Source organism: Notolabrus celidotus, chromosome 6 (genome assembly GCF_009762535.1).
Source record: "Notolabrus celidotus isolate fNotCel1 chromosome 6, fNotCel1.pri, whole genome shotgun sequence".
Classification (NCBI taxonomy): domain Eukaryota; kingdom Metazoa; phylum Chordata; class Actinopteri; order Labriformes; family Labridae; genus Notolabrus; species Notolabrus celidotus.
The window spans coordinates 10,933,220-10,951,204 of record NC_048277.1 but is presented as its reverse complement, the minus strand read 5'-3'; the positions used below and the strand labels follow the sequence as shown (position 1 = coordinate 10,951,204).

At 38.4% G+C, this 17,985-nt stretch overlaps 1 protein-coding gene across 1 annotated transcript; it reads right to left on the bottom strand.

The window, feature by feature from the left end:
- Positions 1–2,846: 2,846 nt before the first annotated feature.
- On the bottom strand, positions 2,847–17,064 carry LOC117813846 (cytochrome P450 2F2-like). Its single transcript, XM_034684884.1, has 12 exons — positions 16,920–17,064; positions 15,986–16,245; positions 14,761–14,923; positions 11,772–11,924; positions 11,470–11,630; positions 10,248–10,316; positions 9,984–10,088; positions 9,269–9,407; positions 8,236–8,321; positions 7,856–7,957; positions 6,093–6,234; positions 2,847–6,004 (listed from the first exon to the last, which is right to left on the bottom strand). Exons 2-12 carry the CDS (start codon positions 16,145–16,147, stop codon positions 5,817–5,819), a joined length of 1,470 nt encoding a protein of 489 aa, XP_034540775.1. The 5' UTR covers positions 16,148–16,245; positions 16,920–17,064; the 3' UTR covers positions 2,847–5,816.
- Between the last annotated feature and the right edge of the window lie 921 nt (positions 17,065–17,985).

The following is a 17,985-nucleotide window of genomic DNA, read 5'->3' as shown; positions in this document are numbered from 1 at the left end:
CACCACTGCCCCCCCCCCCCCCCCCCATCTAAAAGCTGCTGCTGAAACTGAACAATGCAGGTTAGAAAAGACAGCACACTTATTATTCCTCAAGATAAGGATAAATGGATTAATGTTGGGATGTAGTGGACATTGCTGTTTGTGCAGTAACACCATGACAACTAAAGTTACACATTTAGCTTTCAGCTAACTAATTCAGTCACACAAACACACACACATTATATGACCTTACAAAGTAGGTTAGAGTTATTTTAATGTGGGGTGGGGTAGCTACACTCACTAAAGAGGACACTGAAAAGCCAATTTCTGACTGTCAGTCTGTACAGGAACATTCAGATTTCTAACTAAAGCCCAATAGCAGTTATACAAGGGGATTCAAATATTTAGTGACATAAAGGTATAGATTTTAAATGAATAAAATACTAAGGAATGATAAAAGTTAAAGTGTTATTCTACAGCAGAATAGCTTCAATTTCTGTCATGATAACATAACATTGAAAATACTCTTTTTATACATTTTTAATTCTAATTTAGTAACTTGCAGGAATTTTAGCTAACTTATCTGATTGAAATCCCAAATGTGTCAACTCACCAGAGACTACAGTACAGTTGGTGCAGTGGGGTTAAATAATACAATGGAAATAAATAAAGTCTAAGTACTCCAGAATGTCCCTAATAATTGTATTAGGGTAAATAGAGTTTGTTAAATTCCCCATCAGACTTAAAGTGCAACTTTCAGATTAAATGTTCTACAACATTATTATATAACGTCTGAAAATATTTGCTGAGAAAGTTAAGAATTGTTTTTTCATGTTTTACAAGACATATAGTACAAATTTAGAGGAAAACATTATTCGTTTTCAGTTGCAAAAAAATATTTTTTTTGTTCATGTTACGTCACATCGGGGAATCAGGTTCTCCCACTCTGCCTCCACTTATTGAGTAATAGGAGGCTTCAAATACGGACTGACTTTTCAGAGGCAAACAGGTATAAAACAAAGTATTGGGATACTGTCATCCCTCTCTGTGTACATCCCTCTGTCTGTCTCTCTCACTTCACTTTCATCAGCCTTAAAAAGAACAGCAGAAAAAGACAAAAAAAACACTTGCTAAATGCAGACTGGAGTCTCTGATTAAAAAGCAAAAAATAAACTAAATAATCTGCATGATAAACACATAGATCCTTGTAAAATGTCTGTATCATCACCACAAAGAAGTATTATGCACTACAGTGAGGTTTCATCTCTCTATGATCTCTGATCATATCAATTGAAGCATGTGGAGACGTAAATCATATAGTGACATATACTTTTGACAAAACTGGCATTTAGATCATCATTTATTGATGTTGCACACAGGCTCAACCGGTGGGACTCTCTTATGCTCTGTCACATTCAGTTGTCTGTTTTAGACATGGAGGTAAAATAAAACTTTAAAATGTCTCCAGAAGCAACTGTAGTGTGTTAGTCCATAAAATGAATTGCTTAAATAAAATAAAAATATTTTTCCTACTCACTGATTTACTCTGTATAGAAAATTTTAGATATACTGATAACTGGTTAACTCTCTTAAACCTTTTTTGTGGATATTAATAGTTCACAGATTGAATCCTGGTGATTCTGATGTCTGTTTGGCCTTTCCTTTAGTGCCACCATCAGGTCATGTTAACTTTTACACAAGTTCAATCAAAACTAGGAGACAGATACCCACTGAATGTGGTCACAGTTTCACATAAGATCATGTGATGTTTGAAGTTTAAATAATCCATTTATTTTTTCATCTGTGTATACATCTCTTTGTGATGAATGCATACGGTATATACCCTCTGCAGGCCAATGCTGCAGATACAAGGGAGAAAATTGCCATTGGTGGAACACCACTTAAAAAGGCTGACTGTGCTTTTGCATCTGTTTGACTCCCTGATGAAGGCTTTAAATGCAAAAACATGAGGAAGTTTGTTTGGAAGATCTGAATTGCCTTGCTGTGAAAATTAAAGCCTTTTAATTGTTAAACAGAGAAGGCCATGGTGCTTTTCTTGATTTCTTTGAATGCAACATTTTCTGTAAGAAGAAGCTTACAATTTATAGATGAATATACCCTTTATCTGTGAACAATTCCTGAGGAAGGCAGCCAGCAGGGTGTTTGTGCTCATCCCAGTCTGAGCATAGTCAGTATATGTGCCTTCAGCTTAGCAGGTGGAGAAGAGGGACAAAGGTGTGGCCAAAATTATTTATTCTAATTGGTTATTTGATGCTAAAATTGGGTATAACACAATGATTGACAGCTATGTCAATGACGACAGCTCCTGCTGTGCTGTTTACACTAGATTAGTAAAGTAAAGGAGAATAAATGTCCGACAACATTCTTACTCGCTGTCAATCAGGATTATACCAGGCCATTGGACAATCTGTGCAGCAACTTTTGAGTTAAAATGACATCCAAAATTCAGTTAAAGTCAAAGAATGTGTTGCCCTTTTAATTGACTTATCAAAGGTCTTTGACACAGTTGACCCAGGGGTGTAGTGGACACAAGGGTACACAGGGTACATGTCCCCTGCATGCCCGAAACATAACTTGACAAAGAAGAAGAATCTAAACAATAAAATAAAAAAGCGATTTTGCGCTCAGTCTTTTTCTATCCCTTCCTCCTCCTTCCACTTTCTCTGCCTCAACCTTGTACTGTCCCTGCCTCATTCTTCTACTTTCACAGCACTGGACTTGAACCCAGAACAATCAGACTGAAAAACAGTGTGTTGGTTGATTTTTCATTGACTTATTGGCCAGTTTGTGTTTCATGTAAAGCCAGTCAAGTAAACAGGACGCGCATAGAGACGGCTGATGACATTGGAGTTAATAATGTTATTTATTATTTTTTTATTGAGTTTTAACTCTTGAAAGTAGATCATTTTTATAATACAAGGAATGTTACACACCACACTAAAAAAAAATACAAGCTCATCAGTTCCCATAAAATCCCATATAAATCCATTAATGTCAATACATGTCACTGAATGAATGAGTTATATAAATTAATGAGTAAAAGTGAAAATACATACTCAGTTATATTATTTGAATACAGACGTGGCAAGCACATATGAAAAAGCGCATCATTAATTCAAATTTAAGAACAAAATAAATGGTTTGTGTATGCCCTATATAACAACACATTAGTATTCTATCATCCAATGCCCCAGTCTACACGAACACTTTGTTGATCCCTTCCTTGAAAAATCAATGCCAAAAGTTATTTCAGTGAAAAAAAACATGTAAGAACTCGTTGAATTCAGAGAAAATAAAGAAGAAGAAAAAAAGATATCTGGCTGTGAAGGAAGGATGCACAATAAAGTTATCTTTTTATTGTTAATGGCTGATAAAGGCTTTGGATTTTTTGAATTTAGAGTTATTGCAAAAGTTTTGCCGAGTATTTTTCTAGTTTTCTGAAAAGGGATTCCACATATATGTAACACACGATACAGTTGATTATGCCTCAAACTGCCTGACGGTCATCATGATTAGAGTAGCCATGATTATATTTTAATTCCACAACAAGAGAGACTTGATTAAAAATGTGCATAGTAATAATATTGATTTGGGATATCGGCCATCAGTTCATCCTTTGAGAAAATCAATGGTTTACAGGTTAACAACAGTAAATACATTCATATTTATAGGGCTTTTTTATTTTGGGGGCATTATGATTTGTCATTTTGAAGCATGTGCAGACTATTGACATCACTAATGAATACAAGTGTCACATACAAGTATCTGTATAATGCAGTATGTCTACAATATAGACACATTGTATTTTCAAATAACAATTTATAACTTTTGGATGCTGCACAATAATGACTTTTATCAAAAGCAATAATTCAATTCATTTTAGTGCAATAATATCAGGCAGACTAGTGCAGTACATTTATTGTAGTGCATTATTACATTCAAACTAAATCATTAGCAGCAATCCTCAGGCATCAGCGTGTTAATTTAAAATAACAAATAACATAGTTTTTATAAATTGTACCATTTTAGAACCTGTGTTGTTGGCATTGTGTTGACGTTTTATCTTCTGATAATCTAATGTAGGTGATGGCCCCTGATTGGCATTTTATTCGAAAAAGGTTGTTGGAGCCATGAAGTGGTTCAAGTGTCTATATAATGTTATTTTGAAGTTTAGGGTAGGATATTGTTTGTATACTGTTTGTGGTGTTATTATGTTGTTTGTTTACAATATGGTTTATTGTGGGATCAGTTAATTACGTTATTTACGGGTCATGTGTTAGGGACGGGGTTATTGAGTTAATTTAGGCCACCTGTGTTCCTTTGTTTTGCAGGTAGAGAGAGGGGGTGAGCTGGGTCTCCATACTTTTTGTTGACCGCTTGCTTTTCGCTTGGTTTGCGCTTAGTTTTCGCTATTTATGCTTAATTTACGCTCAGTTCAAGCTATATATCACTTACTTTTCCTATTTTCTGTTTGTGCACTTTATCATGAGTTGATCCTTTCTTTGGTAATAAAAGGTTAAACTTACTTTTTGTGCATAGTGATTTTTTGCTTTAGCGCGTCTGACAATAACTAGGCCCACCGTCAGCCTCTCAGCGGCTTTTGGCTCTTAGCAGTCGCTACAAAGGTAGTAAAGGGAGAAGGTTTTGCAAGAGCTCCGGCCTTACAGCATGTGCCCAAAAGAGTGTAAAAAAAAGTGATATAAGTGTGTCTATGGAGGTTAGAAAGGTAGCATGTACACAACAGCCAAGTGGATGTTGTCCAAAGGAAGTGTCTCATATGTGTAAATACAGTACAAAGTAAATGGGAGGTAAATTGAGGGACTTGGTGGAGGTACATGGATGCAAGTGATGGTGGTCATACACACAAACAGTGGCACCAGAATTAGTTTTAAGTGTGGGAGGGACATCCGGCTGGGTGGTGTAGTAGACCCTCTTTAAACCTTGCATTGAAATGGTTTTCTGTGATTGAACTGCAATATGTGTTTGACCACATACTCTTACACTTGGTATTAATATGTGTTAATATTGCGACCCAAGAGCAATCTAACTGCACTCTTTTCCTCTCATATCCTCTATTGCTTATTCTGTGTCTCAACTATGTTCATAAGTAATAACTGTCATCACAAACAGCAACAATATTGATTTACAATTATTAACCAGAGCATTCCCAATACCCACTCAAAATCAACAATGGAGGCATGCAGTAACAGCTGTTTACAGTTTGCATCACATACTATGATATTATCTTATTAATTCATATTAATTAAGACTATTGAGAGTATTAACCCAAATGCCAGCAAAGCTCATGTATAGTCAAGAAAAATCCAACCTTCAGGCGTCAACAGCTTTCTCCTATTCTCTCTCTCTCTAAAATCATTTTAAATGCATCAAAAACAAACAAGTATCTTAGAGTAGTGCAACTTCAACAGGAAGACAGGAGCTGGTACTAATTAAGCCCTTGTACACACTTTTATGGTCTAAGAGTCCTGATGTGTCATGGTTTTGGTGATGTTTTCAGCTTGTGTGTTTTTGACTTTGCATCATAGTCGTTTCACCTTTTTGTAGCATGTTTTTTTATGTGTGTTTCTGCGGTTGTGTTTGCTTTGGAATTTTTAATTTTGTGTGATTTTTTAATCACACATTTGCATTGTTCTAGCGTTTGCATCACATTTCTCTTAATAAAGATCCTCTACCCTTTCAACCACCTTAAGTAACCCATACATCCTCTCTTTGGAAAATCAAAACTATGAATTTCATGATTGTGTCTGTTAATTGGGTTAGCCTCCAATGTTTCTACTGTGTGTCTGCTGACCCCACTACTGTGTTGCCCTTAGTTGGACCTTCATGCTGTACGGTTTGGGAGTCAGAGTGATCCCAAAGACTGGTGTGTAATCTGGCTTCCCTGCATCTTCAGGCCAGCTTAACTTGAACTTTCTCAGTATCGTCACCATGATGAGGAAGAGCTCCATGCGAGCCAGACTCTCACCAAGACACATGCGAGGACCTGAGTCATTAAAAGAAGACCACAAAGTCATCTTCAAGACGGAGTCACAAAAAGCTTGTTCTTTGGTTTGTTTTTCACTCAGACTTACCTGCAGAGAAAGGCATGAAGGCATCTGGTTTAAAAAACTCTCCCTTGTCATTGAGGAAGTTTTCAGGGTTAAACTCATGAGGGAATTTCCATTGTCCCTCCTGACTCAGCACTGAGGTGAGGTTAGGGATAATCAGCGTACCCTGAAGAGAAATGAAAAAAAAGAGAAGGGCATGGAGGAATATTTTTCAGAGATCCAGATGCAGCAAATATACTAATGTAAAGTTGGTGCCATCACTGAAGTGTGGTACTACTAATAATAACTAGTGGGAACATTTCTTACATGCACTGCAGACACCTAAGGCCCACAGTCTAGGACCAAAGTGCAAAGTAAATGAGGTCATGTCCCTTGACTTTGACTTGACTTGAATATTCACAGATGTGTTTTGGCAGAACAGGATTCAAATCAATCAGTGTATCTGCTCTCAAAAGAGCTAGCTGTGCCTGCGGGCAGTTGTGTTTCCATTTACACAGCAGATTTCAGCCTTTCTACTCAAAAATGAAACCGGCTCATTTCATTTCTCTCCCTCCATTGTCCTTCTCAAACTGCAGAAAACACACACATCACCGTATGAGTTTTATCACTGCATGGATTGATGTAATTCTACCCAGCACATCGTCAGCACCACCCTGAGATCAGATATCCTACTGGTCTCAGAGTGACAGTGCCATGGGAGGACCGCTTGGGGGAGGCCCACGAATGGAAGACCAAAATGAACACCAGGTCATCGACTGTCGGGTGCAGGGCTGGAAGGCAAGATGTATGACCATTGAGGTTGGCAGCAGGGGATTTGTGGGGCGCTCACTCCACAAAGCCCTAAGTGCACTGGGCATTACGGGAACAGTAAGGAGCAGAGCCATTAAGAACACCACCGAAGCAGCTGAGAAAGCCTCGAGATGGCTCTGGATCCAGAGAGCAGAACCATGGGGACAAATGAATGCCACCTGAACATAGGCTGCAGTCTGATCAACCGCGGCTGGGTCGCCTGGTCGAGGCTGTCTGATGTTGAAAGACCCAAAACACCCAATGGTCCCAGATTACATCACTGATGATGTGTTCAGGTTTATCAGAAGATGTATTCAAGAACTACTGAAACAGTTTCTCTGCAAAGCAGAAGCAGTCAGGGACTTTCCAAATCCAAATGAATATATACGTGTACATTTCCACATGAGGCATAACAGCGTACCTTCATGAATTATTTATTTAAAACTAAGGACAGTAAAACCAATAAAACTGTGTTTAAACAGCACTTTCTCTAGTTTTTCTGACTAGAGGTCGGCGATATAGCCTTACTTATAAAATACTGACATGCTCTTTGCTCTCACAGAGTGCTAGTGCAGCCATGTTCTCCGAGGCCAATTCAGCTCAAACTAAATCCTGACTGAGAGGCAGAGAGTCATTTTATTTATAAATTATGTCAGCCTATATGAGGAAAGTTTCCATAGGGACATGGGCCGCAGCTGGAAACCTAAATCATTTTGAGGCTTTCCTCATACCCAAGATAGCAACATGTCACGTTCGCTCATGACCAAACCTCATTTTAAGACCAACAAAACCCCAGGTGGGTACAAGTTCAGTTGCTATGTACACAATATGGGCGCTGGGTGTAAAAATGACAATGCAATAGGTACAAGATGACACTTGCACTGCACACTAAGACAATTTGCACCGGGCATATAATAGGGGCCCTTAACCCTTTACTTGGAATCAGGGAAATCAACTAAACCCTATTCTAATATGAACTAAAACCAGCTGTTTCTTACCTTGGGAATAGAATATCCCATGACCTCTGTGTCTTTAGTTGTAGTGTGAAAGACACTCAGTGGAGCAGTGTTGGCAACCCTCTGCACTTCATGGATCACTGCCTGAATCACGAAAGAGTTAAACAACATGTTTTTTTCACGCAGGTTTGTAGTATCTCTGACTTTAATAAAAGTAGATCAGTAAAGTAAGTTCCTGTCAGTGTGAGATCCATCAACAATGCACTGAAAATAAGACAAAGACTTTTACTGCTGAGCCAAATGTATTCATTATTACATTTTAAAAATGATTCCCTACTTAATTCAGATTTGTGTCATGCTTTTAAAAAAGTACTACTCAGGCTCGCATGAGCACACAGAATAAAAGTGAAATGATTACTCACCTGCATGAATGGCATATTATGTCTGTCTTCAAAAGTGGCACGATCCTTCCCTTCGAGCACTGAGTCAATCTCCTGCTGACAACGCTCTGAGACACACAGAAGAGAGAGGGGACACAGAGGATTACAACACTGTTTAAATCACAGTGAGGTGTGTTACATCAGGAGCTGCTGCAAAAGAGGGAGCTACTGGTGTAACTGCAGGCTACATGAGAGCAGAGCTAATTGGCTACGTCTCCAGGCATGAAGTGATCATCAGACTAATGCACCATGCCTTATTATTTAATGTCTCTCATTCCAGTGACATTTAACTGAGTATGGAGGATTTAATTGATGATAACTTGTATTCATAAGCTGCAGATACTTCTTTAGAAATTGAGTAAAAAACTTTGTACTCTCTCCATCTGAGCCTGTATGAATAGAGAAGCTGGTAAATGGCAACTAATTGTTGTTATGTTCTCTCTGCAAGTAGGTCTCAAGACAATACAAGATATCTGAATCAATAACAACTTTCTCATAACTAAATGCTTCAAATGAAGATGTTGTGGTGCTTTACAATGGAATAATGTACTTGCCTAGGAGCCTCTTAGTGGTATAAGTTGCAGTCAAACAGCAAGTATCACATTTGGATATATCACAACGTAGAAGCACATGTGAAACTGATTTCTACATCAGCCCTGAAATGAAACAACTGAGAGGAATTAAAGTGTCACTGATCTCTTTTGCACCTGTGCTTTTCTCCGTGTTGGTTGAGAGGGATGAATATTTTGTAAACGCCTACCATTCATCTATTCTATAAATAATAATTAGTGCATTGTTGGGACCAGTAAACTACTAAATTCAAGCACTGCAGCAAAACTTGCTAAAACGTGCATGTACTGCAGAAAAATAGGGTGCTTGAGCTGCGACTATTGCTTTTATTGTTCATTTTTAACAGGACTCAGCTTTTTCCAGATCAGGTGTTTTAACAACACAAATATCTCTCCCTTGGCAGTGGTAGAAAAAGTAAAAACCACAGTGACATGAGCAGGCTCACCTTGTATGTAAGGGTATGTTGAAAGGTAGAGGAAACCAGTAAGCAGGGTGTTGGAAGTCGTGTCAGTCCCAGCAAAGTGAAGATCTAAAGCGTACATGATCAACTTTTCTTGTGTGAAGGTAGAACCTTCCTCGCCCCTCTAAAGGGAGAACAATCATTCAGTTTCATGATATGATACCTGAGTCATAGCCAAAAATACACATTGAAGTGCATGATAAACAAAACTGAACACACATGCATATACACGTCCTCGACACACACATACATGGATGCTTAGATGCAGCTCCGCTGGCATGGTACGAAAGGTAAAGCAATATATTCAACCAATTAACTACTTGCTAAAAGTTAAGCTAACTACATTGGATTAATTGGTCAGTTACAGTTGATGCATGAATATAAAGTTGCATCAATAACAGTGGTATCATAACTTGCAAACAAGCCAGACCATTACCATCAGCGGAAAGTTTAGTGACCTTCAGTAGAAAAAGCTTTATCAACCTAGCATGGTTCAACTTTGCTCTTCATGGGCGGGGGGTTTGGAGCAAGGGGCAAAAACACTAACATGATGCTAACTGGCTGAAATCAGATTGTATAGCATGTTACTAAGTCTATAGAGACATGAATTAAGATAAACATAAAAGAGACAATGAGACCTTAACAACCCACATACACACAGAAACACACTGGACACACAAAAACAAATGCATGCACACACCTTATCCATTTCATCCAGGTAGCAGTCAACAAAGTCTCGTGGATCTCCAGGGACTCTGGTCTTAATATGCTCTTTTACCTCAGCAATAACAAGTTTCCGACAAGTCTGAATAACAAAATAAATATTTATAATTTTGGTTACTTTTCCCACACACATTCTTTCTATGTGATTTTCACCAGTGTTATGTTTTAGCCTTCATTCAATATTCATTTCATGCTTTTTTCATATTATTGTACAGTAGATCTAATGGAAAACTTAACATACGTCAACATTCTTAAAGGCTTGGTTGAAGGGCAGCGGCAGGCCACGAACTATAGGAAAAGAGTCATACAGCTGAAAAAGAGATGGTTAAGTAGATTAGAATTCAAGTACAAGTAAACACGGCTTGCTTTTAGAAATGTCCACAAATGTCCATGTGTGCAGTGCCTCAGCTTCTGTGCAATGCTCTTTTTATACTCAGTCATGTTAATAACCTGTTGCAAATTAATTTAACTAGTCGGCATTAGTTGCTCCAAGTGTTTTTTTCTTTTAGCATTACACAACTTAAAAAACTCAGCACTTTGGCTGTTTTTGCAATGTGTTGCTGGTATGACATTTTAAATGAGTATACATATTTCACGAAACAATAAAATGTTTTAGTTTTAACATTTTATATGTTGTCCAAGGAATATTTACAATCAAATATTGAACTTTTGCATGTGATGTCACAATGCCCATCTGCCCTCACCTGTAGGGCAGAAGGGACATGTGTGAAATTCTTCGCGAATTACCGCCGTAAACTGTAATCTACTTATTCAACCATGATTATCCCCTGTTTTGAAGTGGGGTGTACTAACAAGCAAAACAGAGCTGATATAGCCTTTTATCCTGTGCTGAAAAAATATAAAGAAGGCAGAAGAGGATGACAGCCAAACAATGGGAGACTCACCCTACTGGTTCCTATGCTAACAAGTTACCATAATCTAGCGGCTGTTGTGTTTACCTAACTGTATGAGATGTTATCTGCTTCAATCAAAGGATTTGTGACACATTAAAAAACATATTAACATCAATTTCAGGTCTCATTTCAGAATCTACTACTGTAGACTGTATTTTGAACATGGTGAAAAATAAACATGCTTTGAGCGATTAAGTTTTGTTTAAGCGTTGTATATGTGAGCTTGTGTGCTTATTCCTTAAAACTCTGCTGTGTTGAAGTACAGTACTTTCCCTCCAGCCAACAAACAACAAAAAATTTGACGTCCTACATATGTATGATTACAGGATGAATGGACTATAACAGTTATGCATGAGTTATTAGTTGTTAGTGATAACTTGTCAGTTATTGTGACTTAAATCTTAGTAGTATTTTTAGCATGTTGGTGGTATGTTAAATTTGAGTTGTGTTGTAGACAAGGGAAGGATTGCATAAGATTGTAAGGAATGCTTCAGTAGTCCTTCAAATGCTAAAAAGTGGACTAACAATAATAAGCATGCATTAACTCACGATGGCCCATGGTCCGTTGGCTATCTTAGCATTCTCTGTGAAGCAGCGAACAATCTCTCTGATGAACACGTCATCATACTCAAAGCGTGTACCAAACAGAACCTGGCAGATGATGTTGGAGGCCACGTTATGAAACATGTGCTGAGGACTGAAAATTTTTCCTGCAAAAGGTCAGATGTTTTCTTCAGTTTGGCACAGCAAACAATAACACAATGAACGTTACAAATATTTTAGCTTCAATGTGACAATGCAAACACACAGAGAGCAAAGAGTGGCAATTAGATAGGATAATGATGACATACCATCGCTCTTTTGCAGCGTCTGTATGATGTACTCTATCTCTCCATAAATTCTGTCTTCCATGGAGTTCTTCCCCATTCCAAAGTTTCTCAGGGTCATCAGACCAAAGCGACGATGCTCCCTCCAACTTGGGCCGTAATCTGCCATAACCATCCCTACAACAGGAAAAGTGACACAACAAGAAAATGGAATGAGTAACAAGTCATCCACTGTGATGTTTTTATAAAAAATATTACAGTTCAGTGTGCTCATTGCTGTCTCATTCCAAAATACAGCCACAACTTAGTTGTTGTATTTACTTTCCATCAGACATACTGCAGATGTAATTTTGTCACTACATTTCACATCAAGCTGAGACATTGTTGTATATGAGAGATGTTTCTTGAGAAAATGTTTAAAATCATTGAGTTTGATTCAAATGCTTTGAAGATGAGCATGATGTTGTGATGATTCTAGCCAATGTTCTTGTCAGGCTGTGTATTTGCAAATAAATGCAATTTCTGTTTCACACTGTGAAAGTAGCAAAAATTAAGGATTCTGAAATCCATTCTTGCTTTACATGAGGAAGAGAAGTCTCAAGGCTCTTACAGAGCATCTCTGTCATCAAACTTAATCTTGTTTCCACACTTAATAAAATCAAGGCAGTGCAGCACAACTATAAATGCTGCCCTCTGCTTTGATTTTGCCACCAAATTTTTGGCATCTGCAAATCCTGTCTAGATGTATCCATCCATTTTCTTTTGCTTATCTGGAACTGTGTTGATGTGTAGCAGGTTATGCATGTTGCCCAAAACATTGCGCACAGCAAAGCTTTCTGCTCATCCTGGACAATTTCAAGCCATACCATGTCAGATGGGATAGATAATCCCTCCAGTGTGTTCTGAGTCTACCTCCAAAGGGAGGCACCCAGGAAGCATCCTCATCAGATACCCAACTAACTCAACTAGGCTCCTTTCAATGCAAAGGAGTAGCGGCTCTACTCCGAGCTCCTCCTGGATGTCCGAGCCCTGACACTATCTCTAAGGCTGAGCCCAGCCACCCTTCAGAGGAAACTCAGTTCAGCTGCCTGTGTCTGGGATCTCATTCTTTCTGTCACAACCCAAGGCTCATGACCATAGGTGAGGTTTGGAAAGGGGATTTACTGGTAACTTGGAAGGCTTTACCTTCAGGTTCAGCTCCCTCCTCACCCCAATGGTCTGATACTGTATATGCCCTACATTACTACTGACACCACACACAGTCACGACTCACTCTCGATCTGAAGGGAGCATACCACCATTTTGCTGCGGAGAACTATGGCATCGGATCTAGAGGTGCTGACCCTCACCCCAGCCACTCCTCACTCAGCTGCAAACCACCCCAGTGCTTGCTTGGGTCATTTGTTTCAGCTTGTAGAGGCCAACAGAACCACATCATCTGCAGAAAGCAGATATGATATTCTAAGGCTCCCAAACCAAAAGCCTCATCCCTTGACTGTACCTTGAGATCCTGTCCATGAAAATCAGAAATAGGATTGTTGACAAGGGGGAACCCTGAGGAAGGCCAACACACATCAGGAATGTGTCTGACTTTGTACTGGGTAAACAAACACAGATCTCATTTTGATCTTACAGGGACAGGACACCTCATAGCAATGGCCCCAACAAATATTCCCCCATCGACCCCAAAAGCCCCCAAAGGAACGCAGGCGCAAGTCCACAAAACACAGTTAGACTGGATGAGCAAACTCCCATGGGTCCTCCAGAAGCCTGTTAAGGGTAAATAGCTCACACTAGGCAATCTGTCCTATGCCCATGCAAGAGTCCAGTTTGTTTGACTCATGTGAGTGCTCAGTACCATGCTGAGGAATGGTAAACTTACTTGGCCCTGTCCCGGTTGAAAGAGACGGGCTTCAGCACAGTACGGTTTCTCATGCATGAGCACAAGCAGATAGGCAAAGTGAACATGATGTATAATGATGTAGCTGCTTCTATCACAGCCTAGCACAGGAGTAATTGGAATTAATAATAAATAATGACCGTATTAGTGAATACAAGACATTTTTGTCTCTTGTAATATGTATGATAAAGTGGGAATGTCTACTCCATTTACACTTTTTATGCCAGCATACTTTCACAACAGTGACCTGATTTTTTTTACTTTCACCCTAACACCACTCGTCACATTGACATAGCAGTAAATAGAAAACAGTAGACATGAATGCTGTCAGGCTGTCAAGCTTTCTAAACAAAAGCAGCAAGGCAGCAAGACAACATGACTCCATCGAAAAGGATGAAACATTACCAAAACATAAACCTCTGTCAGAGGAAGATGGTAAAAAAAAGATGACTTCCATAACATCAGATGGAAGAGGTTTAACAGTTATTCTGAGCTTATTATGCGTGGGTGAATCCACAGTGCCTAAGCACGTCATCAATCAGCATCACAGTGTCTACCAGCTGATCAAAATGATGTATGGACAAAATTACCACAAATGAAATGATTAGACAGCTCCATAACCTGACATGCCTGGAGACACTAGCAAGTGATTCTATCTATCTATCTATCTATCTATCTATCTATCTATCTATCTATCTATCTATCTATCTATCTATCTATCTATCTATCTATCTATCTATCTATCTATCTATCATGCTTCAGCATGGTACAGGGCAGCTGAGCCTAGTGTGAGGGTGCCCATTGAGGTTGTTGGTGCACAGCTTGGTCTGGTTTTATCTGCTGTTGGAGATGTTGGGTGATCAAAAAGGGAGGGGGAAGCAAAACCCAGAGAGTAAGGCAGAGGATCTTTGTGCAAGCTGGCCTATCCTCAGAGAATGATGTCTTAATCTTTTTGATCCTGCTTTAATCTGCAACATTTATATCCTTTTATTAATAATGATAAAATAAGAGGATTTTACTGTTCAACACACAATAAAGTTTGTCTTTGAATAGAACTAAACAAACAATATAAGAGGCAAAAAGTGACTTTGACTTTGCTTAGGGTGTCTTTACCTTTCTTGTCGGTGCTGTCATTGATAAGCAGATCTTGGGGTCGTCCGGCAAAATCATTGCCCTTGGTCACTATAGCCATCTTTATGGCCTCTATCCCATTGATGACAACAGCTGGTTTGGGTCCAAAGTACAGACTGTAGACATTTCCATAAGTCTTCCTCAGCTAGGAGTGGAAAGGATAACATGTCAGTGTTTCAAATACCTATGGTTCTTACACACTAAAGATGAATATTTCTCTTTAAAGGGATGATCAATCTGTCTTTGTTCAGTTCAGTCCTAATTTTCTCATGCCTCTTTGACTTGTAGCATGGCCAAAACAGATATTACAAAGCTGATGCACTGGCCAATAAATCTGATTTGTTCAAATATAATTTAGACAGAGCAAAAGCAAACATAAAAACTAACATGATACCAAAACAAAAAACAGAAAATACAGGATCAAAGCAAAACTAACAATGCAAAGGAGTGGCTTCAGAAAAATAGCATTTAATTGTTCATACAATTAATATGACTTAATAATGCAGGAAGTCCCCCTCTTAAAGGAGGCAGCTCTGTATTTTGTTTATGGATTGGAAAATGTCAGTGAGGACTATTTAATTATGATAAATAACTTCTCATAATTATGAAATTGTGAGAATGCCTTCACATCTGTGTCCTTACATAGCCTTTGTGTTGTTTGCTTTTTGCCAGAGGGGTCTTATCCTTATCCTGAGTAATACTCCAGGGTGCGGTACCTTTGATGGAAGGTTGCTGATTCATTGAGCATCACAAAACAAACTCCTTTCACCTTCACTGCAGACTAACATCCCATAAATCTCCCCATTATTAGCTAATAAAGACCTTTGAATTAACCATTGTGTTTGATGCATGTTGGAAAACGCCCATAGTAGACGGACTGTATCACTGATTGGACACAGTCCAAGATCAGTAGCAGTCAACTCTGTACAGACATGTTATGTAATCTCCTCAAGACAGTGGTGGCACGGTTGTGTTGCCCTTTTCATTTGATGCACACATTGCCAAAACTTTAGAGCTTTCACATGTGTTATTAGTTACACGTACAGCTAACTGCTTTAATTCATAGCCTTAGCGTAGAGGTGTCGGGCTCCTCTGGAAATTACTACTTTCAGATAAAGCAGCACAGAAACTGTGTAGGCATGTTGCAATTTTTAAAACCTTTCTGTTTAATTTATTGAACAAGCAATACTATCAGAGTGTTACTTACCCTCTCAAAGTCCTTCAGAGGGTCCTCTGGGCTTAGGTTCAAAATGTTTCCCAATATGGGCAGGGTAGACGGTCCTGGAGGAAAGTTCTTGGGTCTCCGGGATTTCAGTTGAAAGATTATGAAAACAATGCAGATGCATAGTAGGATGATTGAAGCAAACATGGTGGAATAATCCTATTTAAATTTAAGAAGTGACTTGCATTAGAAAAGTAGCTCCGCTCTTTGCCCTGCCTCCTCCTCTGGTGGTGAACTTGGATTCCCTGGTTAAAAGGTAAAGGGAAAAATCAAACAGAGACTCACACCATTTGAGAGGCATGTTTTGACAAGCTTTGGCCCATGTTATCTACTATATACTTAAGTCACACTCTTGAGCTGAATTATTTCCTTCATTTAAGTCAAAGCTAATTCAGCTTATCCCATGGCTTGTCAGTAGATAGGAGGAAAACAAATGAGTTATTAACATGAATGTGCTGTTGAAAGTAAACTATGTATGTTGGCAGAAATTCTGCATCAAACTAAAACTTTAGGGCATTTGTATTTTCATGTTGCTTGCCACTATTAATTCAAAATATAGCAGAATATAATAAATGTCTTTGCTTTTGTTTTACAATTTCTTACAAACCACTCTATGAATAAGATTTTAGTATAAAAACACATGTACTCCATACAGTTTGGGGGGTAGTCAGAGGAAGTTAATGACCACTGATAACATAAACATAACTGTTGAAATATCAAGATGCACTCTGCATTTTCTTTGGTCTCCATCAACCCCTCTTTTGGCCCCGTCTATACAAAACACCGGATGCATCCTGAAAACAACTCACTGCGACAGCCCGCTGCTGTGAAAAGAGGTGAAGAACTGGTGTTCAACTTTTCAGTCTTTTCCTAAAAGGACTGAAAAGTGCTGAAAACATTCACTCAAGTTGTATCTAACCTTTCAGTCGGCTTTCGAAGTTTGTTGCGTGCTTTCCGCCAAAAATAAATTTGGTATTACTACTGTGCGAGACAGCGATAACAGTGACGTTGAAGCGGCTGCAGACAGACTCTCGAGGGATGAAGGGGAGGAGGTTCAGTTGACTGCCAGGGAAACAGTCTGAAGTTCAGATGGGGACAGGAGAGGCGTGAAACTATAGTTGTGGGAAGTCCCAGCATTGAATGTGGAGAGTATGGAAAGCTAAAAGTGCCAATATTCGCAAATTACTGGTACAAGGGCAGAACAAGTGAGATGAAATAATTATAACTATAACTTCTATCAATATATAATTATTTTATCTATTATATCTTTATCATTATAACTATCACTGCACCATTAACTGCACCTTTTCACCCTGTACATCCATTCATACCGCACACTGTAAATGTAAATACTGTAGTAAAATTCCTGTAAAATCTCCTGTAATCACAATGCACTACTGTACATACTGTATATCTATTAATACTCTATACTATACCATAATCATAGCCTGTTCATAGCCTATATACCTACATACCTGTAGCAATAGTCACTGGTGTAGATTCATGTTATATATATATTATTCATACCTCTGTATATACTGTATTATTCATATATTATTTAATTACTGCTAAAACACTTCTTTTCAGATGCAATCTGTATTTCATTGCTTGTACCTGTGACATGCCAATGACAATAAAGTTGAATCTAGTCTAATCTAATTATTATTATTATTATTATTATTATTATTATTATTATTATTATTATTATTATTACTATCACTATTATAACTTAGTACCTTTATTTTATACAGCACCTTTCTAAACAAAAATTCTTAGTGCTGTGAACAACTAAAGCAGCCAACAAGGCTAACCTATTGGCAACAGTCCAAATGTTTTCATGAGGTAAAATGTAGTACAAATCCAGGAAAGATACAAATTCATAAAAAGGTCACATGAAAAATTCCAAAATAAATGTGACTGCAGTTACAAGCAAACACACTGCCAGATACAAATCCAGAAACACAAACACAGAGAACACACAACAT

Coding starts and splice junctions, on each gene's coding strand:
- LOC117813846 (XM_034684884.1), bottom strand. CDS start 16,147: ATGTTTGCTTCAATCATCCTACTATGCATCTGCATTGTTTTCATAATC. Junction 7,958..8,235: donor ATAATATGCCATTCATGCAG/GTGAGTAATCAT, acceptor TTCGTGATTCAG/GCAGTGATCCATGAAGTGCA. Junction 6,005..6,092: donor CTTCATGCCTTTCTCTGCAG/GTAAGTCTGAGT, acceptor TTAATGACTCAG/GTCCTCGCATGTGTCTTGGT.